The 24,630-nt window shown below is 47.8% G+C and overlaps 1 protein-coding gene across 7 annotated transcripts in view; it reads right to left on the bottom strand.

Annotated features, from left to right (window-relative positions):
• The window catches only part of DYSF (dysferlin), a 304,879-nt gene that overhangs the window by 19,957 nt on the left and 260,292 nt on the right, over positions 1–24,630 (bottom strand). For all 7 annotated transcript variants that reach the window (XM_074992197.1, XM_074992191.1, XM_074992196.1 and 4 more), the window contains 5 exons: positions 24,062–24,203; positions 9,795–9,894; positions 3,324–3,502; positions 2,336–2,445; positions 149–296 (listed from right to left, as the gene is read on the bottom strand). In XM_074992197.1, coding sequence (XP_074848298.1) covers positions 149–296; positions 2,336–2,445; positions 3,324–3,502; positions 9,795–9,894; positions 24,062–24,203 — 679 coding nt within the window. The remainder of the gene's footprint in view (positions 1–148; positions 297–2,335; positions 2,446–3,323; positions 3,503–9,794; positions 9,895–24,061; positions 24,204–24,630) is intronic.

The following is a 24,630-nucleotide window of genomic DNA, read 5'->3' as shown; positions in this document are numbered from 1 at the left end:
TGCCCACCGTGTTGGCAGAGTTGTGCTGATGGCAGGGCAGTGGCAGGAGAGGGTTAAGTACAATGCTAGAACAGCCATGGAGTGGGGGCTGGCTCCAACAGCTGCCTTGAGGATCTGGCAGTTTCTGCAGCCCCTGCTGACATCGTACCGGGAAGGCGTAGATGAAAATCCCAATGAAGAGCAGCAGGATGAAGACCACGATGGCGATGAGGAAGACCCACTTGAACCGCCGCCAGAGGATGTACTTCATGGTTTTGTAGGGAGAGGTGAACCAGAGGAAGGAGGTTTCTGGACGCCTGCAATCACGACAGTCAGGGTTAGAATCATAGAATCATGGGGTTGGAAGGGACCTCAGGAGGTCATTGAGTCCAGCCCCCCAGCCCAAAGCAGGACCAACCCCCTCTAAATCATCCCAGCCACGACTATGTCAAACTGGAGCCTAAAAACCTCCAGGGATGGTGATTCCAGCACCTCTCTATGTAACGTATTCCAGTGCTTCACCACCCTCCTAGTGAAATAGTTTTTCCTAGTATCCAACCTACTCCTCTCACTCTGTAACTTGAGATCATTGCTCCTTGTCCTGACGTCACTACTGAGAACAGTCTCTCTCCAACCTCCTTAAAATCCCCCTTCAGGAAGTTGAAGGTTGCTATCAAATCATCCCTCACTCGTCTCTTTTGCAAACAAAATGCGCCTAAATCCCTCAGCCTCTCCTCATAGGTCATGCGCTCCAGTCCCCTAGTCATTTTGGTTGCCCTCCGCAGGACCTTCTCCATTGCATCCACATCCTTTCTATTTAGGGGGTGCAGAACTGGACACAATACTCCAGATGTGGCCTCACCAGTGCTGAGTAGAGGGGAATAATAACTTCTATAGATCTGCTGGAAAAGCTCCTCCTAATGCATCCCAATATGCCATTAGCCTTCTTTGGCTACAAGGGCACACTGTTGACTCGTATCCAGCCTCACCTCTACTGTAATTCCTAGGTCCTTTTCTGCTACACTGCTACTTAGCCAGTCAATCCCCAGCCTGTAACAATGCTTGAGGTTCTTCCGTCCCAAGTGCAGGACTCTGCACTTCTCTGTTGAACTTCATCAGATCTCTTTTGGCTCAATCCTCCAATTTGACTAGTTTACTCTGGACCCTATCTCTACCCTCCAATGCATCTGCCTGTCCCCCTAGCTTAGTGTCACGTGCAAATTTGCTGAGGGTGCAATCCATCCCCTTTTCCAGGTCATTAATAAAGACGTTGAACAATACTGGCCCTAGAACTGATCCTTGGGGAACTCCACCTCAAACCGACTGCCATCCAGACATCAAGCCATTGATCACTACCCATTGGGCCCAACCATCTAGTCAGCTTTCTATCCACCTTACAGTCCATGTGTCCAATCCATATTTCTTTAACTTATGGGCAAGAATGTTGTGGGAGACTGTATCAAAAGCTTTGCTAAAGTCAAGGTACAGAACATCCACTGACTTCCCCACGACCACAGAGCTTGTTACCTCATCGTAGAAGCTAATCAGATTTAGTTAGCGTTGGGCTCACAGGATAGCCCCCACATCCTTTAGCAACTGCTGAGCATGACACACATCTCCACCCATCAGTCAGACCCCAGATGCCCCATGAAACATGATGGTGGGAGCCCCGCACAGAGGCCCTGTGTGAGGCCAGGCAGAACATGCCAGCTGAACCCCTCCTCCTAAACACCCCAGGAGCCTCCTGGTGGAACACGCCTGCTGAACACAGCCCCACATCCCAAGTGCATCCAGGTCACACACACGACCTGAGCCTCTCTCCATCACCATCCTGGAAGCATCCCAGTGGGACATGACAGCTGACCGTCATCCTCCCAGACACCCCGGCCACATCCGGGTGGAACACGCCATCTGAACCCAAGCCCCCACCCCAAGTGCATCCAGGTAGAACACGCCATCTGATTCCCATCCTTCCAGATGCCCTGGGTGCTTCCAGGTGGAAGATGCCAGCTGAGCCCCATACCACCAGCCTACTCTGGATGCCCCAGCAATGCTGAGGCGGTACGCACCAGCTGAGCACCTCCTGCATACCGTAGATACACTCAAGTAGCACACACCAGTGGAGCTCCCAAAACATGCATAATGACCAGATGTTACCATACCACAGGGTATATCTAGGCAGTGTGGACCACCCAAGCACACAAACACCCTGAGACAGTAGCGAGAGGTAATGCCCCACTACGTTTGCTGGATTGGACGTCTATAGATTGTCGCCTCTTGGCCCCAGGGCCTGTCTTTTTAGTATGCTTCTAAAATATCCTGGGCCCCTATGGCCCTTTAGAATCCATTCACTTACTTGGGGTCCTCCAGCTTTGGGTTCATGTTTGGCTCGTCACGGCCCATCCCCGCTGGTCTTTCTTCATGCTCCTGCTCTGTCACAATCTCCAAGGTCATTTCCAACTTCCCCTGCATGGGGAAAGAGGCAGAAAGAGGCTGTGTGGAGCAACACGCTGACTCGGGAAAGGATGATCACGTCAGGGCTTTGGCCAATGGCAAACTCTTAGGGGAATAAGGATGATCAGCCCACATCTGCTGCTGTTGAATTCTGGTCCCCACAGGACGCTGGCCTAGACGGACGATGGGTGTGATCCAGTCTGGCTGTTGTGTTCCTCTGTTTCAAATTAAAACGCTCTGTGCTCAGAGGCTGAGCTAGATTCACCCGTATTTTCCTTAACTGAGACCATAGACCCTTCCCAGGAAAGGGCTAGCAAATGAGCGTACTGGCTAGAAGGTCTGAGGCAACAACGAATGGAGAATGCTTGCAAAGCGTGAATTTCCAGCACATAGTTACGTGGGTTCACCTGGTTCTAAGTGCTCATCCAGTCAGGGAAGAGAGGAGTGCTGTACCACATGACCTTAATGACCAATCAGAACAATTCAGTTTTCAACTCTCCGACTTGCACTCAGGGACCCTCTTGTTTGCTCTGTTTTGATACAGCACCTCACACAACGGGGCCCTGGTGGATGAGTGGAGCTCTCAGGTGACATGAATGAATAATCAGGAGAAATCTGAGAATATGAAAGAAGGCCAGGTTCACTCCAACAAATGGTTTGCTCTGAATTATTTGCCAAGGGCTGTGACATAAGCTGGCAAGCCCTTAGGAGAGGAAGGCTGGACTAGGGTTTAGGGCACTAGCCTAGATTCAAAGCCAGTCTCCTGTTCTGCCACAGGTTTCCTTTGTGACCTTAGGCTAGTCATCTAGTTTCTCTGTGCCTCAGTTCCCCATCTGTACAACAGAAATAAAGGCAAAGAAGACACCAAAGACTGAGCCAAAGGGACTTACTGCTATTGTCTTCTTCTCTTCTGCCTCCACCACACAGGGCCACCAGCCCTTGACGGCTTTCTGCTCAAAGAGTGACACAAATCGATCAGAGGGCAAGGTCTCATCCAGGAGGTCTAAGGAGCATTTCTCAGCTGTCTTGGCAGGCTTTGGCATCCGATTGAGGTCCATCTGAACAGATCCTGCAAGGAGCAACAGCACTAGAAAGGACCTCGCTGCATGGCATAACTGGCACCGAAATTAGGGCTGGATTTCCCAGTGAGTTCAGCTTCCATTGTGAGACCAGCTGGCAGCTTTTCTAACAAGCAGAGCACCCAGCGTCTGGAGAATCCAGCTCCAAATGGTCTCGGCCATGTGAGACCTCATCTCTCCCTGTGCCCTACGGCAGGGGTGGAAATCAGAGGGGCATGTGGCTTGTAGAAGACAGTGGGGCAGCTGGGGGTCTCAGGTAGGTCTCCACTGCAGCATAAAGCCAGGTTAGTGGGGTTTGAATCAGCTGACCCATGGTAAGGAATCCAGCACCTGAAAAGCCGCATTATGTTTTAATCTGATGTTTAGAGTTTTCTAGCCGATGCTGAAACCTACGGCTCCAGCATCCACACCGCACTGTTCAGCTCCAAGTCAGAGTCACCATCTCATTTGGGACCTAGGGCCCCCTGCCGAAATGTGGGTGCCGTGGGCCTAGGACTGTGGTGCATTGTGGGTGAACTTTACTGCCCCCCTGCACGTTACCTGGAAGCAGCTCGCTTTGCCAAGAACTTGATGGTGCTATGCACCGTTGCAAGCCTGGGGGGCTCTTGCATCGTGCACTTGGTGATCAGAAGAGAAGGGTCAGATGCTGGCCTGAGCGACTGCTGTTTGAAAAGCTCTGGTTTTTAATAGGGCGATTGCAGACTGTGGGGACAGAGAGCACCGGGGAAGTTTTCCCCTGGAATTGTGGGATACGTCAGGCTCACTCCCAGGACCAACTCTAGCAGGGCTGCGTCTACACTGCAAAACAATAGGGCTTGGACCTGGGTCCTGCCTTAACTTGAACTCAGACCCTCTGGCCCTGTAGGATCCTGGACCTCAGCTCCAATCCCTGAGTGGCCGCCAATGCAGTGTGAACACAAGGATGAGGGGCTGGCGCATGGGCTCAAACATAGGCTTCTGCTGCCATGTAGACACAGCAGAGTGTTGTAAGTCACTCCCTGTTAGTCTGAAGCAACCCCCTAGCAGACCGTGCATGCTGCAAGCCTGGCCGGCTTGCCTGAGCTGAGGGCCTGGCAGGTTTCCAGTGGGAGCAGGTAGAACGTGGGACTACGAGAACGAGCTCTCCCATAGTAAAGTGCACTGAGTTCCATGGAGGAGACGTACCAGGTACCATCATGCAGCAGACACCATCAACTTCCTCGTTAATATACAGTATGCATCTATACCACTACTGGTGGCCAGCCTACGGCCCACAGGCTGCATGTGGCCCACTGGGACTCCACCTGCAGCCTGCAGACCCTCCTGGCTGCTCTCCTCCTCCATGCACCTCTTGAACATTGAGATACCGGAGCCCAGCACATCCTATGCCTCCCGCTCCCTACCAGGGTTTTCAGAGCTGTGAATGGCCTGATCTGTGCTCTGTCCATGCTCCACCCCTCCTCTTGCCCCCCCACCCCCACGCACAGCTGGAGCACCATGAATCAGCTGTTTGCAGCTTTCCAGCTCTGGGAGGGAGGGGGAGGGTGAACCAGGAGGTTCCTGTGTTCTGAAAGTGCTGGGGCGGGGGGCGAAGGAAGTGGGGGGCTCCGGTGTCGTGGTGCACAAGAGGTGTGCAGGGAAGAGGGGAAGCTGTGGGGGGCCCACAGGGCTGCAGGTAGAGCCCCAGTGGGTCCCGGGCTGCTGCAGCCCACTCAGGTGAAGGAGGGCCACTCGTACAGCCCACCCACTGGTTGGGGTTACACGTCCCTGGCCTGTACTGTGAGTGCATTTCACTACTGGAGGCACTCGACTAGAAGCCTGATGACAGGGTCTCGCTTTGTTCTCACTTGGCCAACAGGCAGCAGCCTGCAGCATGGCTTTCCCATTGTCCAGTCTCTCAAGTTGAGCAGAGGTTTTCTGGAGAGGCCAGTACCCCGAGAAGCACCCAAGGCAACCCCAGAATCAACTCCCCCAATAAGACTGTATTACTCTTCAGTGGAGACAGACCCTGGAAGCTGCTTCGTTCTGGGGTGTGCACTGTGTGGTAGATGCTGGGTCTCCCCGGCTGTCCGTCTGTGGTTAACAGCAGTGGCTGCAGCACAGAAAGTCGGGGGCTGTGTCAGACCTGTGGGGTGCACCATGTCTCAGCCCCTATCTTTAAGCAAACTAGAAAACACCCCTCCTCCAACCCTGAGTCAGGCACCCAATAAACAGCTACTAAGTAATTCAGGGATGGAGAGGCAGCCCCACCTGTTCGGACCCTGGACAATGATGGGCCATGTGGACAGGCACACAAACTCGCTTGCCCACGCCAGTACACACACAGGCAGACGTGGAGATACATGGACCTCCAGCCACCCTGATAAACACACTGACACACACACCCACTCCTGAATTTCGGCCCTGCCTGGGGGAAACCCCCTCAGATGAGCTGTCTCCTCTGGGAGGGATTTAAGCTACGTCTACACCAGCCTGTAAGATGAACCCGCTCAGGACTGATCGTCTGGGGTTCAATTTCGTGCATCTGGTAGGGATGTGCAAAATCAACCTATCAGGTGTTGGCATTGACCCCTGCACTCCTTGCAAGACATGAGCAGTAAGGGAGATCAGCTGGAGAAACTTTCCCATCGACCATCGTCAGTGCGGATGGCCAGGTAAGTTAATTGCAGATATGTCAATTCTAGCTATTTGCAGTTGCCATAGGTAGAATTGTGTATTGGCAATCAACTTACTTTCCCTAGTGAAGACATAGCCGTAGACTGCTATGCTGGGGAGGAAGGAGAGATGGGGGAAGCTCAGTGATGCAGAGGACTGATGTGGGTAGCTGGAGGTGAACAGATGTTTGGGGTAGAACTGATGGGGCAGAGTTTCTGCAACCGGGGGCCAAAATCACCTTACTCCTTAAACTTGGGAGAACTGGCCATAGGGATTGCTAGCCAAAAACGGTATGTTCAGACACCAAAAGAATGGCCAGAAAACCCAGTAAAACAATCTGCAGGCCTGAGCTGAACAATCCGCTTAGCTTTGGGCAGCACATTTCATTGCGGATTAGTCAAACCAAAGACAATTTGGAGAAGAGAGATAAGAGAGGCTTAGAAATTAAAATGCTCTCAGGAGATCAGAAAACAGAACCATCTGACATTTCTACAGTGTCTGAAACAGCCCAAAACACTTTGCAATATACACATCCAATGCAGCCACAACACATAACAGATAGAGAGGAATCCTGAATGAGGAAGTCAAGCTCCTGGATGCTTATACAAAATGCCCTAGCACTTTAACGTCAATGCAAAGCACACTGGATGTTGGTGTTTTCAGCTCCTGTCTGAAAGACACATATGTAGCAAACTGCATGGAATTCAGTTTATCTATCTTGGCACAGGCTGAAAGGCCCAGGCATGTTTGTGCTGGAGGAGAAAAGGCTGAGGGGAAACATGAAAAGTGACTACAAATAGAGGATATAAAAAGGTGTTAGAAAGAGGTTTGAAGCCAATTCTCACTCATTATTGAAGACAGAACAAGAAGTTCGAGGCACACAGAAAACTGCATCCAGGTGAAACTTTAGGAAAAAATGTTTAAATTCTTCAGAATATTGAAGATGATGGTGAGGTGGCAGGTTAGCAGAAATTGGTGGTGCCTTGAATGCCAACAGCTCAAGCCCCTTCCCAGTCCAAAGAAAAGAAAAAAGAAAAAAACCCTCCCACCTGTCAAAGGCTCTGGGAAGAAGCTTGTTTAGCAGGCCTGCCGCTTCTGATATGCTTTAAAAACTGCTATTACTTTTTGAGTTGTTGGCTAGCTGTTCTTCAGATTGTTTCTCACCCTTCCTAATTATATTTTTACACTTCATTTGCCACAGTTTATGCTCCTTTCTATTTTCCTCACTTGGATTTAACTTCCACTTTTTTAGTAATGGCTTTTTATTTCTCACTGCTTCTTTTATTTGGTTGTTAAGCCACGTTGGCACTTTTTTGGTTCTCTTACTGTTTTTATTTTTTTTTCCAATTTGGGGCACACTTTTAAGTTGAGCCTCTAACATGGAATCTTTGAAAAGTTTCCATGCAGCTTGAAGGGATTTAATTTTTGACACTTAACAAGTAGTCCTGTACCACGTTGAAAGCTATCAAATTTTTGATACTGTACCTTTTAATTTCTGTTTAACTAACCTCCTCATTTTGAGTAGTTCAGCTTTCTGAAATCAAATGCAAGGGTGTTGGGCAGCTGCTTTTCCCACCACAGAGTAGTTAAATTTAATTTATTCACTATTTCCAAGCACTCCAGCTATATTTACCTCCTGGACCAGATCCTGTGCTCCACTTAGGACTAAAACAAGAATTGCTTCTCCTTTTGTTGTTACCAAGAAGCAGTCATTTAAGGTGCTAAGAAACTTTATCCATGCTGCCTGTCCTGAGATTCCACATACCCAGTGAATATGGAGATAGTTGAAATCCTTCATTATTACTAAATATTTTTATTTTTATAGTCCTCTGGCATCTCCCTTAGCATTTCGCAATCACTGACACCTTCCTGGTCAGGCTGTCAGTAGTATATCCCTACTGTTTTATTTTTATTATTAGAGCATAATATTACTCTTCTTAGAGATTCTGTGGTACAATTGGGTTCATTTGACTTCATTCGATTCTATGCTTTCTTCCACATCTAGTGCCACTTACACACCAGCACTACTTGTCCTGTCCTTCTAACATATTTTGTACCTCCGTATTACTGTGACCCATTGATGATCCCCACTCCACCAAGTCTTTGTGATGCCTGTTATATCAATATCCTCTAATACCAGGCACTCTTGTTCACCCATATTATTATTTAGACCTCCAGGGTTTGTATGTAAGCTCTTAAAAACTTATCCATTTTTAGCTGTTCGCCATTACAGGATGTGATTGAACCGGACTCTTTTTCATCTGACTGTTTCTCATCATACCTAATCTGTGCTTTATCATCTTCCATGTTCTCCTGTTTACTCAGACATAGGGAACCTCTATTAATAGACCCTCCCATAAGAGATGTCTCTGTCAGATCCACACGCTCCTTCATAGCTGTCCTCCATACCCCTCAAACTCTGCCTTTGTTTTCCCTGGCAAAACTCGTCTGGCAGCCTGCCTTTTGTTTCTTATCTTTTGACTAGTGAAAAAAGATGGCTAATAAATTATTCTGTTAGTCTTTAAACTGCTACTTGACTGCTTTTTTATCTTTTGACTGGAACACCTGACAATGATTTTGGGATTATCTAATGATCCTTAGACAACAACAAGAAGTCCTGTGGCACCTAATAGATATTTTGGAGCATAAGCTTTCGTGGGCAAAGACCCACTTCGTCAGATGCGTCTGATGCTCCAAAATACCTGTTAGTCTCTAAAGTGCCACAGGACTTCTTTTTGTTCTCAAAGCTACAGACTAACACGGCTCCCTGTCTGATACTAATGATCCTTAGTCCACTTTAATGACGAGTGCCTTGTTACATTAATCACCATGCTTCTGTTCGTACACAAACTCCCTGCTGCAGAGGATGCATCATCCCCATCTATTACAGTCACGCTCAGGCTTTGTTGTAGTTAACATTGCTGGAGCTGAGCCCCCAGGCTTGAATATTTATGGTGCTTGAGCACCTCTAGCCCACCCAACCCATCGTCTCTGGATGATGGTGCACAGACCCAAGGGTTGTGAATTACTGGGACAGATCCTTAGCTCAATGTAAACCAGAGCATCCCTACTGAAATCATTGGAACTACTGACAATACCAGCAGAGGATCACTGATAGGGGACACCAGAGAGTTGCCTTTCAGAGTTTCATTCTTGCTATGATACAGGAATCTGAATTATACGGTCACTGACCCTACTAGATCTTCCCGTAACCCAAAGAACCTGATGATGATTCCTCCCCTGTGTCCACATCTCACTATGCGTATGTCAGTACTGGGGATTAGAGATATGTGACATTCCTTACTCTTCATCAGTGAAAAATGCATTTTCAGAGGCACCGTATGTCTCAGATTTCTATGGGCTGCACTGAGATGCTCACGTCAAAAACAAAATCTAAAAAAAAGTCAACACATTTCAAGTTTCACTTCAAAACGACTGGTACGGCAATCTCCTGCTACACAGCATGCTTAGAGTTGAGTCAAGCCAAACATTCTGTTCTCCTCCAAAGGATCATTTTTACATTTCTATTTGCCGCAAAAGCGCTAAAAATCACTTTTTAGTTTGGCTTGAAAATTGTAAACATATTTTTCCGAGACGACAGCCCTCTGAAACATCAGTGGCTTGGAGGAAAGGCACCTCCCAACTTACCCAAATAGTCATCAAAAGAGAATTTGTCATTGTCCCAGATCTGCAGGATAAGCTGGGGCGGGATCTTATTTTCTGTCTTGTCCAAGCTCCAGAAGTGCTCCTGAGAAAAAAAACAACCATAGCAAAGATGTAGAGCAGGAGTAGGAACACAGCAGCCACCATCATTTCATACACTGTGTGTCCAGCGGGGCTGACAGCCACGGTGGGCCCTGGAGCAAGGTGGGCCCAGGCTGGTGTCCCTGGGTGGGGCAGGGCCAAGGGCAGAAGGGGCAGGGTTTAGGGCAGTCAGCCCTCAGCACCACTCAAATCGTGGTGCTGGACCACAGCACCTCAAAGGGACCTGGAGCTCTGATGGCCAAAGTAGCAGTGGTGGTGGCTAATGCTCCGGGTCCCTTTGATACACTGGGCCCCAGGGCAACTGCCCTCTTTGCCTCCCCGCCTCCCTCATTGGCAGGGCTGGTGCGTCCTTAGCTTTCCAGTGTGTGCCACCACGCTACCACCAGCTGTAATCTCGCTTGTTCTCACACGTTACAAGCACCGGCCTTAGTCACAGCATGGCTGGGAGCCATTCAGAGGCAGCATAAGCGTCTCTTGCTCACTAAACCTCCCGGGGCCAGCAAGCCAGAAGGGTGGTTACCGGTACCGAGCTGCTGAAAGATCTCTCTTTTGGTCAGACATTTTAAGGCAACAAGAGACAATTGCAATCATCCAGCCTGACCTCCTGCCTAACAACGGCCAGAGACCCTCCCCCGCAATTCCTGCATCGAGAGGACAATTCCTGTCTGGGTGACCAGAGATCTTGTAGAAAGCTCTCTAGCTTGGACTGAATGGCTGCACGTGATACAGACCCCCACCCCCACCCCACCCCCAAATTGCCATCTGTATTTAAAATCTGTGCCTTGTCATCTACTGCCAGCAGGGTGGCAGACAAAGGGGGTCGGCTCTGTGAAGGGATGGGGCCTTGGTCCAGCCTGGTCAACACAGGGATGGCGAAGTGGGTAGTTGCCCAGGGCTCAGCCTTTCTGAGAGGCCAGCTCAGGCTGGAGCGCCAGGCCCCTGTGAAGGGCCGGCAGTGCTGAGCCACGTGCCTTGAGGAGGTGAGGGGGGTGGGAGGGGGGTCCCAGAGGCACCAAAGGCAATGGCCCTCGGTGCTGCCCCTTCTGCGCTTGCCACCCCACCTTCCAGGGTGCAGAGCTGGGCCCTCCTTCCACTTTGCCCCAGGGCCCACAGTGGCCGTCAGCCCCACTGCCTTGGGCAGGCGGGGTGGGGCTGGGTTCTAGCCTCTCCCTGCCAGCCCTTCCGTGGGGCTCCAGAGGTGATTTATAGGGCTGCTGCCACAGTACAAGTAGCAGGGGCCAAGATCCCCTTCTGAGTCCCTGGAACCTGGGGCGATTACCTCATCACCCCACCTGCCCATCGGTGGACATGACTGTCAGAAATCAATTCCACACACAGCGTTCCATCAAGTTACTTTTTAGCCTCTTTCATAAACTAAACAGAGTGAGTCGCTTCAGTCCCTCACGGTGAGGTAGGATTTTCAGATCTCAAATCATTCTTGTGATTTTTTTCTTCCTGAACTTGTCATCATCTCCTTTGCAGGGTGAACCATCAAAACGGATGTAGCATTCCAGCCATGGGCCCACTAACATTCCCATCATGGTACCTCCAGTGGAGTCTGAGGCCTTGAACACATAGTCATTAAAGATCCTGTGGCAGTTTCTGCCAGAGCTGGGACATTCCTGGTAATGGCTCTGGCCATATGTTAACATAAGAAATTGCGTTGTGACTATCTACATTTTCCTTGTAGTTCCCATAAGATATGATGCTCTCCCTCCACACACCATCAGCTAGCTTTGCTGCTTGCAAATCTTCCCTCTGGAAATTGGGATGCATGCTCAGTGTAGGCTCCAAATGGTGCATCATCCTAGTTTATCATGGATATTGGTCCACCTCAAACAACTGCTGTTTAATTTGGTACGAGTGGTCAGTGCCCTCTCGAAAGGGGCCTGGTACTGGGCTACTACAAAGTGCATGCCAGTTAGGAGCAAGATGCATCAGCAGCAAGAGATGGAGACACGCACAGTGAAGACCTTTGCAATTCCTGGATCCTGTCGTTGGACTACTGCTTGCACAGGGGATGCAGGGTCAGGACCACAATAATCATTGAACGGTCTCTTTAGGTGCAACCCATAGGCAAGGCTTCACTCTGTCCTGCCCTCAATGTGGTGCTATCCTAAATGGAACCTGATTTAATTAAAACCAGGAAATGTGAGACGTATTCATGACACATACGCCCTGCCATAAATTCACCACTGGAGCGACAAAACTGGCATTCATTATATCAAGCAATATAGGAAAAAAGAATGTGTCAGACTCCATAAAAACATGAATAATTGACCGGGGGCAGTGTGTGGGGGAGGGGAGTGTTTAAATCCCATCGAAAACTGCTTTCATTTAAGAGATTCCCCTAGAAGGTTGTATTTCAATTTATCACCAAATCTCTGCTCACTTTGGAAAAACACATCAATGGTTTTGAAGTGGGGTGTTTTATTTATGCATCTTAAGTATTTCAGAATCCAGAAAAATTACAAAATAATAAATGGAAACTTCTTCTTTTTTTTTCACCTTTTCCTCCGAGAAACTGATGAAATGTGCGGTTTTTGACAGGGGTGGAAGAAGGGAGTCATTTTCCCAGTTAATAACTTATTCTAAATTAAAACTGCCTAAAAGGACCTGTGCCTGATTCTTCCCATTTCTACATTTTGATTATGTTCTACCCTGAAGAGGGACTGTTTGCTACTCAAAGGGGAAACCACAGAAGAGGATCCCCTGGGAAGATTTCTGGATACAGAAAGCCACCTTACAGAAGAGATATAGTTCAAATGTGGATATCTTAAAGTGAGGTACCCAAATCCACAGTGTAAGAGCAAACCCCATGCAACCTGGTTTTCAGAGATCTGACCACCTGCAGCTCCCAGTAACCACAAGGGCACAACTTTAACCGACCTGAGTTTAAAAAGCTGATCTGCCCCTTCAAAAGCTGGAGGCTGGAGTAGTCTCCTTTTGCTCAAGTGAAGGAAAGCAGCAGTGCTGCTGCCAAGAGGGACAACAACTAAGTCTGAGGACTGGACAAGGGTCTATGGGTGATGGTTTCATAGAAGCTTAAGCTATCCATGTATGGTCAATTTCACGCTGTCTGCCACAGTGAAAAGGAAGTGGCATTTAACAGATTTCACAAGCAGGGTCCCTATTTGTTTGCCACCCACACAATGATGTTGCGAACATGGAGGAAATATAGAATCTACTCACAATTCCTGGTGTGACTTGAAGAATTCCCCACGAGCTGAACACCGGGGCCCTTCTCTGAGCTAAGTCCTGCCGCTCTTACTCTGGCTCCATAGCACTGGCCCCTGGGGGCAGTTTTGATGTCACCGAGCCTGATTCTAATGGCCTTATTCGCAGCAGGGCTTGTCTCCACTGCCACTGCTGTCGGCGTAACTTACGTCACCCAGGGAAAAACGGACTGGGGGTGAGGCACTGACCGAGGTGTTGCCCAACCTGGCCTCTACTTGTTGTGTGACTTAGGCAAGGTCCTCACTCCAGCTCTGTTAGCCCTGTCCCACCAAAGCCTTCATCTAGTTACACTCAGATCCTCAGAGCTGGGACTGCAATGGGGCTGGTCTCAGCCCCTCATTGCTACTCTGATGCCAACAGAATCAAAGAATCATAGACTCGTAGGGTTAGAGGAGACCTCAGGAAGCCATTGTATCCAGCCCCCTGTTGACAGCAGACCCCATCCCATCTAAATCATCCAGCCAGGGCTTTGTCAAGACCAGGACTCAAAAGCCTCAAGGGATGCAGATTCCACCACCTCCCTGGGTAACCCCTTCCAGAGCTTCCTCACTCTCCTAGGCTATGTCCACACTTGCCCCCTTCTTTGAAAGGGGGCATGGTAATCAGCCAGATCGGAGAATAATGAAGTGCTGCAATCAATATGCAGCACTTCATTAGGCTAATTCTCCCCACAGCAACTTGGAAGTGCCAGCATGCCGGGTAGCCACGGGTACTTCAAAGTGTCTTTACTCCCAACATTTTTGGCACTTCAAAGTTTGATGCTTCCAAGTTTCCGTGGGGAGAATTAGCCTAATGAAGTGCTGCATATTTAACGCAGCACCTCATTAGTATTCTCCATTCAGGCTGATTACCATCCCCTCTTTGAAAAAGGGGGCAAGTGTAGACACAGCCCCAGTGAAAGACTCTTTTCGGAATATCCAGCCTAGATGTCCCTGTCTCACTGTAACTTGAGACCATCGCTCCTTGTTCTGCCATCTGTCACCATGGAGAACAGCCTCTCTCCATCCTCTTTGGAGCCCCCCCTTCAGGAAGTTGCAGGCTGCTGTCACATCGCCCCTCATTCTTCTGTAGATGAAATAAACCCAAATCCCTCAGCCTCTCCTCATAAGTCATATGCTCCAGCTCCCTAATCATTTTTGTCGCCCTCCGCTGGACTCTTTCCAGTGCATCCACATCCTTTCAGTAATGGGGGGGCCCAGAATTGGACATAACACTCCAGATGTGGCCTCACCAGTGCCAAATAGAGCGAAATAATCACGTTGCTAGATCTGCTGGCAATGCTCCTATATGCACCCCAATATGTCGTTAGCCTTCTTGGCTATGAGGGCACATTGTTGACTCATATCCAGCTCCTCATTCACTGTAATCCCCAGGTCCTTTTCTGCAGAATCGCTGCTTAGCCAGTCAATTCTCAGCCTGTTGTGGCGCGTGGGATTCCTCCATCCAAAGTGCAGGACCCTGCCTTTGTTCTTGTTGAACTCAGATTTTTGGTCCCAATCCTCCAATTTGCCTAGGTCTCTCTGGACCCTATTCCTACCCTCCAGAATACCTACTTGCACCCCTAGGTTAGTGTCATCTGCATATTTGCTGAGAGTGCAATCCAACCCCTTGTCCAGGTCATTAATAAAGATGTTGAACAACAAGAGCAAATGTGGAATGCTATTGAGCACGGGAAGAAGAATCTGGCCCAATGGGATTGCTCATGTACTCAGTTGCTAGCGCCAGTCAGCCAGAGTAGCAGAATCTGGCCCTTAACTTTCACCTGTTCCCATTAAAAACACCGAGGGCTTGCCTGAATCCGAACTGAGCAAAGCCCGAACAAAAGGCTCTTAGGCTTTAGTCAGCAATAAGCAGCTTCACCACCCAACAATGCAGCTTTTACTTTCTCGATCAAGCCTGCTGTCAGCAAGGCTCTCTGCCTGACTCAGAGTGACTCACACAGGATCAGGCGCTTGGCGGATTCAGATACAGCACACGGAGTTTGCACAATCAGTACGGCTTGGCCTCACGTGTGGAAAAACACCGTAAATGTGGTTTGGCCAGAAACGGAACGTTCCTCCTAGGAGCCATGTGAAGCAGGGGACACTGAAGAGCGAAGCTGGAAACTAGGCTGTGGGAAAGGATTGGATGAAGGGGAAAGGCGAGGAATCTGGTGCACAGCAAAGTTTAAAGGCAACTTCGAAAGACCGAGACATTCGCCTCTATAATTAAACCTTGCTAGGAAGGTGCACTCTATAGCCTTTGGCTACAGTTTGTTTCCCAACCTTTTGCAAGCATGGGAGGGGAAATAGAGGTGAATTACTGTGGGGTGTGTTTTGCAATGCTTTGGCGAGGGGCAGTATAGGAATGTTTTATGGTTGTGAATAATACGGGCAGGAGGCAGAAGGTTCATACGGTTAGCAAAGTGCTGACAGGCCTGCAGTTCTTCGGAGCTGTTTATGTTCTATGGAATGCAACGTCAAGAGAAGCCCTTCACTTTCCATGGGACCCTGGACAGCTGGTTTCCAATCTGTAGCTCTGATGGAAGTCTGGCTCATTTCAGCCTGGGCCTGGAGGAAGGAGCTATCTTCTTTGGCCCCCCCAGCTGGCATTTGTTCCTGCTGGCTGCTCCAGAGGAGGACCTTATTGCTGGGCCTGTGATCATCTCATAGATGGTTGGCTTTCCAGATGCTTGTCCTGTAGCAGCTGAGGTTAGAGCCCCTTCTCTTGTGACAAGCAGAACTAACCGTGCCAAGGAGCAATCCTGCAGGATGTTGAGAAATAGCTTCTCTGAACCTTGTCCCATTAGGACATTTCATCCCTTTAAAATAAGCAGCCAACTGAAATCATCCATTATTGCTGGTTTATTTGACCATGTTGTCTCTTTGAGCTCTCTCCTGCTGCCAGCTCTCACAATTCTATCCAGCGGTTCGCAGCCCTGGGTGGTTTTCATCAAGCCCCAGCCCTTGGAGTGCGGTGACTATAAGGGACTCTCGGTTTTCACTTTTCACCAAAATTCAGTTTCTAGACATCTGGTAGCAAGACAAAAGCTTGGGGATGTGACCCCTGCAGGCTCAAAAACTAGAGGGCAGATGAAGAGAACCCAGCATTTCTTATTTTAAAATTCTCTTGGTGTATAAGCCAACCTCGTGATTTTTGGGAGAGACTGGACATCAGTTTTAATGTTCGCGATTGGTAGTAACACCCTCTTAAAAGTCTAACACTCTAAGTTCTCTACCTTAATCCTACAAGTAACATACTGTAATTAACAAGCGGTCTGGCGCTTTTGGGTAAGACCCACTTCTTCAGATGAACAGAGCAGAAAAATAAGGCGGGGGGGGCGGGTTTACCAGTCATTTGTTACAACCACTTAGTTACTGACAATGACAGAGAATTCCTTCCTCCCTGTTATCTAAACCCTGCATTCTACGTGTCTCCCTGTATACTCCAAGCATCTGAAGAAGTGGGTCTTCCCCACGAAAACTCTGACCAAATAAATGTGTTAGCACCTAAGTTGCCATAGGACTGATTGTTATATGGGAAGCTACAGACTAACACAGCTATCCCTGAGACGGTAATTATGGTATGATTGTGCTGTGCCTAACACAATGGTGCCGAGAGCTCGGGGAAGTTTATAGTTGTCATCGCTCTGTAAATGTAAACTAAAGTAAACTACAATAATAGTAATAGACTTGGGATTTTCATTCTCCAGATTCTGTCGCATGGTGCTCTCTACACAGAAGCTGAGTATTGTGCAGCCTTTGGGATACAATCATAGAATCCCAGAATCATAGAATACTAGGACTGGAAGGGACCTTGAGAGGCCATCGAGTCCAGCCCCCTGCCCCAGTGGCAGGGCCAAGTACTGTCTAAACCATCCCTGACAGACGTCTATCTAACCTGTTCTTAAATATCTCCAGCGATGGAGATTCCACAACCTCCCCAGAAAATTTATTCCACTGTTTGACCACCCTGACAGTTAGGAACTTTTTCCTAATGTCCAACCTAAACCTCCCTTGCTGCAGTTTAATGTGTGTTTGGCATACGGCTAATTCTTTGGTCTCTGCAGACTCTGCTTTCTATATCATTTATAGCCAGGTACCAGAATGTTTGTGACACTTCTGTCATTCCACTCTCTTTCAGCAATGCATAGCACATGGTAGTCCTCCTACGTTTCCAGCTGTTCCAGTTGATCTGTTTTGCCTTCTTGCTTCATGCTATGTTGCCCCACTGTTGCATAGGCTTGTTTCTTTTATCATTCTTGAAATCCATCAGAAATAGATCTGGTTGAAGTTTTTCAACTGAAATATTTTTTTTTCCTCCAAATGGAAATGTTAGATTTAGATTTCATTTCCTCTTTCAAATACCAACAGGCATTTTGTTTTGAGGATTTCCCTGGCTCATTTTTGTTTCTTGCATTTTACATTCTTCTGACTTTTTTTCCTCACTAGAAAAGAAGGGAAAAAAGGAGGAAAGGGAAAGATCTTTGCACTTATAATCGGTTCCTTTCCTTCCCTCCCCACTTTTTTTCACCAAAATGAAATGAAAATTTCAACAGAATGTATATTTCCATTTGAATTTTGAAAAAAAAATCAAAATTCTCCACTAAAAATTTTAAATAAAAACTTTTTCTCCACTACATATCAAAGGGATCCATCCAGATTTTCTAACCAGCTCTAATCACCAGAAGAAAGCAAAATATTTATACAGCCCCTATGGAAACATTATGAGAAGAAAAGGCTTTAAAAAGGGGGTCGCCAACCCTGCAGGAACCCCATGCATGAATCCAGTGTTAGTTGAGGTTCACTGACATCCTACAGATGACTTTCAGCACCTTGTGTGATCAATGAGCTTCGGTAGCTTTCAAAGTGGAAAGCGAAGTATACCGCGAGAAAGCTATGGTATAGCAGCAGTAATTGTAGTTCTGGTTATTCTTCATAAGAAGAAAAGAAATGGGCAACTAAGTGCCTAACTCAAAGGATAAACTCTAGGGCATGTGTGTTGAGAATACTGATTCAGATCTGTCTGTCTACTGATTTGTCTTAAGACTTTATACTTCTGTCCCAGGAGCAGAGGACATTCCCATCATGGACTTCACAGACTCTCTGGCTTTTCTGCTTGACCCCAGGTTGGAGCACATCTGCTTAGTTCCATGGATGCAATGGCCAAGTTACTGCAGAAGAGATCTTGGCCCACACTACTGGGCTGTCATGACCAGGAAGATAAAGATGGCAGGGAATGGACAGGAATTACTTGGTGAAAGTAACTCACAAGGAAGAAGGGTAGGGTTGGGATTGGGCGTGTTTACACGCCAGGGAGGGAGAGGAATTCATCCTCTGCTGGACATGGGTGTAGCTGAGAGTAACGGAACAAAGCCAAGCCTTCAGACGTCTCCCTTTTGGCCATTTCTTCTACTTGCCCCTAGAGCTGCTACCTTCTTCTTGAGATCTATCCTCAGACCCACTACTACCATGCCTACAAGAAACTGCCGACTGTTACCAGCTACATAGCGAACCAGTCCAGATGGCTGCTAGGTCTGGACCCTGACTCAGCAAAGCGCTCAAGAAGAGGAATTCAATGAGGACTTAAGCATGGTAGTGCACTTTGCTAAGTCGAGGCCTTGTTAATTTCCACCCATACACACATCCAACATTAAAATGTCTGAAATCATACATTACACGCATGGCTATGCTGAGTAGCCACATATTCTTAGCACTGTTACCCACGCTCTACCCATTTCCTGTATCTTGTATTAAATAAGATTGAAATAGGGACAGCGTCTCCCTACATGTTTATACAGCCCAATGGGACTAGGATTTTACCTGGGGCCTTCAGACCATACAGCTGTAGAAGAATCACACAACATGAAGGGGAAGCAGACAAAGAACAGTCACAGTAAGTTTAAGGAGACACTTTCTAGGGTGAGATCTACTAGTCTGTGGCATCATCTCCCAAGGAAAGCGTGGCATCAAACTAGCCAAAGCCCCGGAGGAAAGTCCGTAGGAGTTGAATTCTGAGCTGGAGGAGGAATGAGGAAGATGACTCAATGGATGTTTAACCATCTCTGCCTTTGATGATTAATGACACTATCACAAGCAGAGATAAACCTTAAACCTGACTTACACCCTTGTATTCTGGGTGGAGCATAGGTCTCCTACAAGTCTCCTCCACTTCACTCAATCTCGGGACAAAACTTCTAAGTGATCCCAGGAGTGCCCCAGCTGTCGTCGTTCAGTCTCAGTAGATCTTCTCCATATTGTCCAAGATCTTCCTCTTTTATGTTTTCCTTGCGGGTTCCATGTGACAGCTTGACAGACTGTGCTGGATGATGGTTTTCTGACAGTGTGGCCCAGCCATCCCCACTTTCTTCTCTTGATTTAAACATCAAGTGGTTCTTGTCCTGCTCTGTCCCAAAGCTCCTCATTTGTGGCCAAGTCTTGCCATTGGATGTAAAGGATGCACTTCAGGCATCTGTTTTTGAATGTCTGTAGCTTGTGATTTGAAGATGTTTTAGTGCACCAGGTCTCGCATACATACAAGAGCACACTCTTCACATTTGTGTTGACGATCTGCAGTTTCGTCTTAGGAGCTATTATTTGTGAACTCCATATGAGGCAAAGAGTCTTGAATGCACCTATTGCTTTCCCTATCCTGGCACTGATAGCCTTAACTGTTCCTCCATCTCTGCCCATAATATTCCCCAAGTAGGTGAACTGCTCCACATCTTCCAGATCATCCCCTCCCAAGGGTCATGGTGTTGTTGGACTGGTTGATCCTCACTGTTTTGGTCTTTCCCTTGTTAATGCACAGTCCAGTCACTGAGGCAGTTTTGTCTAGTGTTGTGATCTTTTCTTCCAGGCTTTCATGTTGGCATGAAAGGAGGGTGACATGGTTAGCAAAATCAATGTCCTCTAGCTGTTTGAAAAGTGTCCACTGAATGCCCCATTGATGGCCATCTGTTGTCCTGCTCAGAATCCAGTCTTTTGCAATCAAAAACAGGAGAGGTGACAATAGGCACCCTGGCCACATTCCTGACAGTAGGCTGAAAGATTCTGTCAAGACACCTTAAGTAAACCTCTTAATCTGATTTTTCCTGAAGTTTAAGTGCAATATTTACCATCTGATCTGAATTTTGCATTCCAAGATAGATCTCATAGGCTACGTCTACACTAGCCCCAAACTTTGAAACGGCCACGCAAATGGCCATTTCGAAGTTTACTAATGAAGCACTGAAATGCATATTCAGCGCTTCATTAGCATGCGGGCAGCCGCAGCACTTCGAAATTGATACGCCTCGCCGCCGCGCGGCTCGTCCCGACGGGACTCCTTTTCAAAAGGACCCCGCCTACTTCGAAGTCCCCTTATTCCCATGAGCTGATGGGAATAAGGGGACTTCGACGTAGGCGGGGTCCTTTCGAAAAGGAGCCCCGTCGGGACGAAACGCGCGGCGGCGAGGCACGTCAATTTCGAAGTGCTGCGGCTGCCCGCATGCTAATGAAGCGCTGAATATGCATTTCAGCGCTTCATTAGTAAACTTCGAAATGGCCATTTGCATGGCCATTTTGAAGTTTGGGGCTAGTGTAGACATGGGCATACTGAAATAACAAGAAATCCTGTGGCACCTTATAGACTAACAGATTTTTTGGAGCGTAAGCTTTCGTGGGCAAAGACCCGCTTCATCAGATGCGTGTGTCCCTTGGGTTTTGTCCATGTGTCCAATAAATCTGTTACTCTACAGGACTTCTTGTTGTTTCTGCAGATACAGACTAAAATGTCTCTGCTACTTATCTCTGACTGGGCAGATTAGGCATTTTTGTAGACTAATTAGCAAAGGACGTGGCCCTGGGGAAAAAACAAGGAGTGAAAAGCCAGTGGGGCACCCAGCTCTGCAGCACTCTCAGCTCCAGCACCACCTCCAGAACGTCTGGGTGCAGGTGGCTTTTAGCTGCTGAGAATGTGCTGTCTGATCGTTTGATTTAAATTCCACTTTCCATGGCTGCGTTTAAAGATCAGCGCATGGGCTTTTTACAGCAGCAGTAATGAACCTGGAGTTCAAACAGCACATGGCGAGATCAAAAATTGCAAGAATGGAATGTGTCCTGCAAACACAAAGCACGGCTTTCCCTTCGTTATTTTTGCCTTTACAGAGCATTTTTACAAGCTGTTTATTTTCTGATACAGTGTTGGCAGACATGTGGTCAGGGGAGAATCAATATCGGCACAGTGGGATGTATTTTCTAAAAGAGTTTATGGGAGGGGCTTTGCTTTTTCAAAGGGGGATAATAGAACATGCTACACGCTGTACCTCTGAATTGTTTAACATGAAGCGTGAAATGGGTTGAGCTATGGCTTTGTCTATCAGCCTAACTATCCAGTGATTTGCATGGAAACTGGGCACCCACCGGGGGGGGGGGGGGCGCTGGATAGCTTGAGGGGGCAGGAGGGGTTGGTACTGGAACTAAGAAGTCTGTCATACCGAAGTCCTGGCTCCAAGCCTTCTAACTCCAGGAAGCTCCCTTGCTGCAAGAGAATGGCCCTTAATCTCGCTCACCTCCAGGCAGGTGGCTACACCCCGATAAGCTTTCTTGGGCAGAGAGCCCAATCGTTGAATGCACAAAGAGACCAAGTTCTGGTGGGCAGGGCACCATGATGGAGACCAGAACTCCTGGAGAAGGGGGATTCATTCAGATTTGGAGTTTGCAATGAAAGTCCCAAGCAGGAGTCCTTAAACTTCACTGCACTGCAACCCCTCTCTGACAACAAAAGTTGCTACATGACTGTAGAAGTGGGGACCAAAAGCCTGATCCCGTGTGAATGACACTGCCCCAGGTGCAGGAGGCCATAGCTTGGGGACTTCAGCCCAGCTGGGGGAGCCTGTAACATGCCCTCAGGTTTTGTCCATGGGAAGTGGGACTCAGGCTTTGGTGCTGGCAGTGGGGCACAGGGTTCAGCCCTAAGCTCCAGCAAGTCTAACACCAGCCCTGGTGACCCCCATTAAAACAGGCTTGGGACCCACTTTGGAGCCCAACCCACAGTTCGAGAAACACTGCTCCAAAGCCAGCCAAATCCTGCAGCGAGAGATGGAACCTGCTTTCAAAATCCCGAACTCCTGTGGAGAACTAGGTAGGAGTAGACTAGATCTCACCACTGCCCCCAAAGCATTCTGGGATATTCTGCCTACATTTTCCTTAAGGTCATCCCATGATGTCTAGCTCTACCCACTCACATACCTTTGACTTCTCCTGTGCTTGCCTCACTCCAATCACCTTCCAAAACCTGGAGGCTTAGATTTTGCCTACCCCAAGCTATGAAGATCACTGACTATTTGTCCCGCGATCCGCAGCACAGTGCTGAAGACTATGCTCGTACCTTGTACCCCAGTTTGGGACATGTGATGCCAATGTCGTCCCCTCTGGACTCACTGCCGCAGCTGGGCACACACAAGGCAAGCTGAGTGCCCTGTGAAGGTCTGTGAGTTCCCCCTCGTGGCCATCTTTCACTAGCACTTTACTGCTTTATACATCCAGAATCCTTTTTCCCAAGTCAGTCCCTCCAACACTCCTGTTGTACAATTCACTGGTTCATGGATTCGAAGGTCAAAAGGCACTACTGAGTCCCCTGACTTCCTGCACAGGACTTCCCCGAATTAGTTTGAACTAGGACAGAATTCTTACAACATATTTTAAATTCCCAGGGACAGAGAATCCACCACAACCCTTGGTCAGCGGTTCCACGTTAATTACCCTTTAATTAGAGGCCATGTGCCAGAGCCACAGAAGCAGGGAGTCTATTATGGCTTCCAGCTTGAGAGGGTTGTTCTTTACTTCAAGCTGCAGAGACAGCTGCTGGTATCTCTAATGGTCCTTATGTCACTCCCAGTGGTGGTGAAGTTAATGCTTCTCACAAGTTCACTTCCCTGAATCCCTTATTATTTGACTCTATCTTTAAGGGAAGAAGTGTCACTTTTGATGGCGACTCTAAGTACTTTTCACAGAAAGGAAGATGTATGCTTTCTAGATCTCTAAAACCTCACAAATCCACCCACCACCCCCATCTTTCCCACATAAAAACACGTGAAGCCGACAGATGCTGGTTGTTGGCAGGTGGGAGGGAACTTGCAGATTTAGGGGCTAAAGTCACGTGCCTGTTCCAAACGAGCTAAAAGCCAAGGGCTTCTCAGCTGAGGCTGGAGACCAGAGTTCACTCTCCCTGGTCAGAGGTCTTGGTGCCCTGGGGTTACAAACAGATCAGTGGTATTATATCCTTGTGTGACTTACATGCATTGTACGCTGTGTCTCTTCAAACAAGCACGTTGTTCGCAGCACGATCGCTGTGTTGGCTTCAGGATGTGAGAAAGACAAGATGTGGATGAGGTAATCTCTTTTACTGGACCCAGTTCTGAGCTTCTCATCAACAAATGTTGGTCCAATAAAAGATATTATCTCAACCACCTTGTCTGGAACAAGAAGTCTAGGCAGTTCCTGAGGGACTATACAAAAAGGGGTGTGTCTGCACTTGCATTCCTCTTTCAACAGATGTATGCAAATGAGGTAAATAAAAAATGAAAATGAGGTATAAATTTGCATATATGGCACCTCATTTGCATATTCTAATTTTGAAAGCGCTTCTGTCAAAAGAAGAAAGCCAGTGTAGATGCTGCCCTTTCGAAAGTAACCCCCATCTTCGAAAGAATCCGTCTTGCCATTAAATAAAGGGAAGAAGGATTCTTTCGAAGATGGGTTTACTTTCAAAAGAGCAGCATCTACACAGGCTTTCTTCTTTCGAAATTAGAACTTGCAAATGAGGTGCCAAATATGCAAATTACACCTCATTTGCATTTTCAATTTACCTTAGCTGCATACCTCTTTCGAAAGAGGAATGCAAGTGTAGACGCACCCAGACAAATGTAAGAGATGTCCACAAGGGAGACTCACCTTTTTAGCAATGTGACACATTTGCTCGGCCGGAAGGTAGTCTAAGGGGAAGACAAATCTCCAGTTGAAATTTCCTTCGCCTCCCAGAGACCGGTAATGCACATCGGTCCTCTGTTTGTTCTCTTCATGGCCAATTAGCCAGCTGCAAAATACAAAGGCGCTGTGCAATGAAATGAAAACTAAAGCTCTTTCAGCAACTTTGTCAAAACTGGTGGGTGCCAATATAAAGGCAATATAAACAATCTTTGGCATATTGGTTTCCAAATAACGTCCTTGGCCTTCAAAGTCCTAAAGGAGCAGGAAGCTATCTACACAGGAGAACCTTACTATAGCTTTGGCGATTTGGGCCAGTAATTTCAACAGAACTTTCTGCAGGAAATTTTAATACACAATTATACATCTATTTAATACAAATCGCTGATTACCCCAGCTTGGGAAGACCAGGCAAATGATGGTTGAGCATAACTTTAAGTTTGTTTACAATAATGGGACATCTCTATGTTTGTTGGAAATGATAAAAACCAGGTGGGGAGGAAGGCGATCAAGCTTTAGAGATCTCCACTTCCCCA

This window comes from Carettochelys insculpta, chromosome 4, assembly GCF_033958435.1.
Source record: "Carettochelys insculpta isolate YL-2023 chromosome 4, ASM3395843v1, whole genome shotgun sequence".
Lineage (NCBI taxonomy): Eukaryota > Metazoa > Chordata > Testudines > Carettochelyidae > Carettochelys > Carettochelys insculpta.
This window is presented reverse-complemented; position numbering and strand designations above follow the sequence as displayed.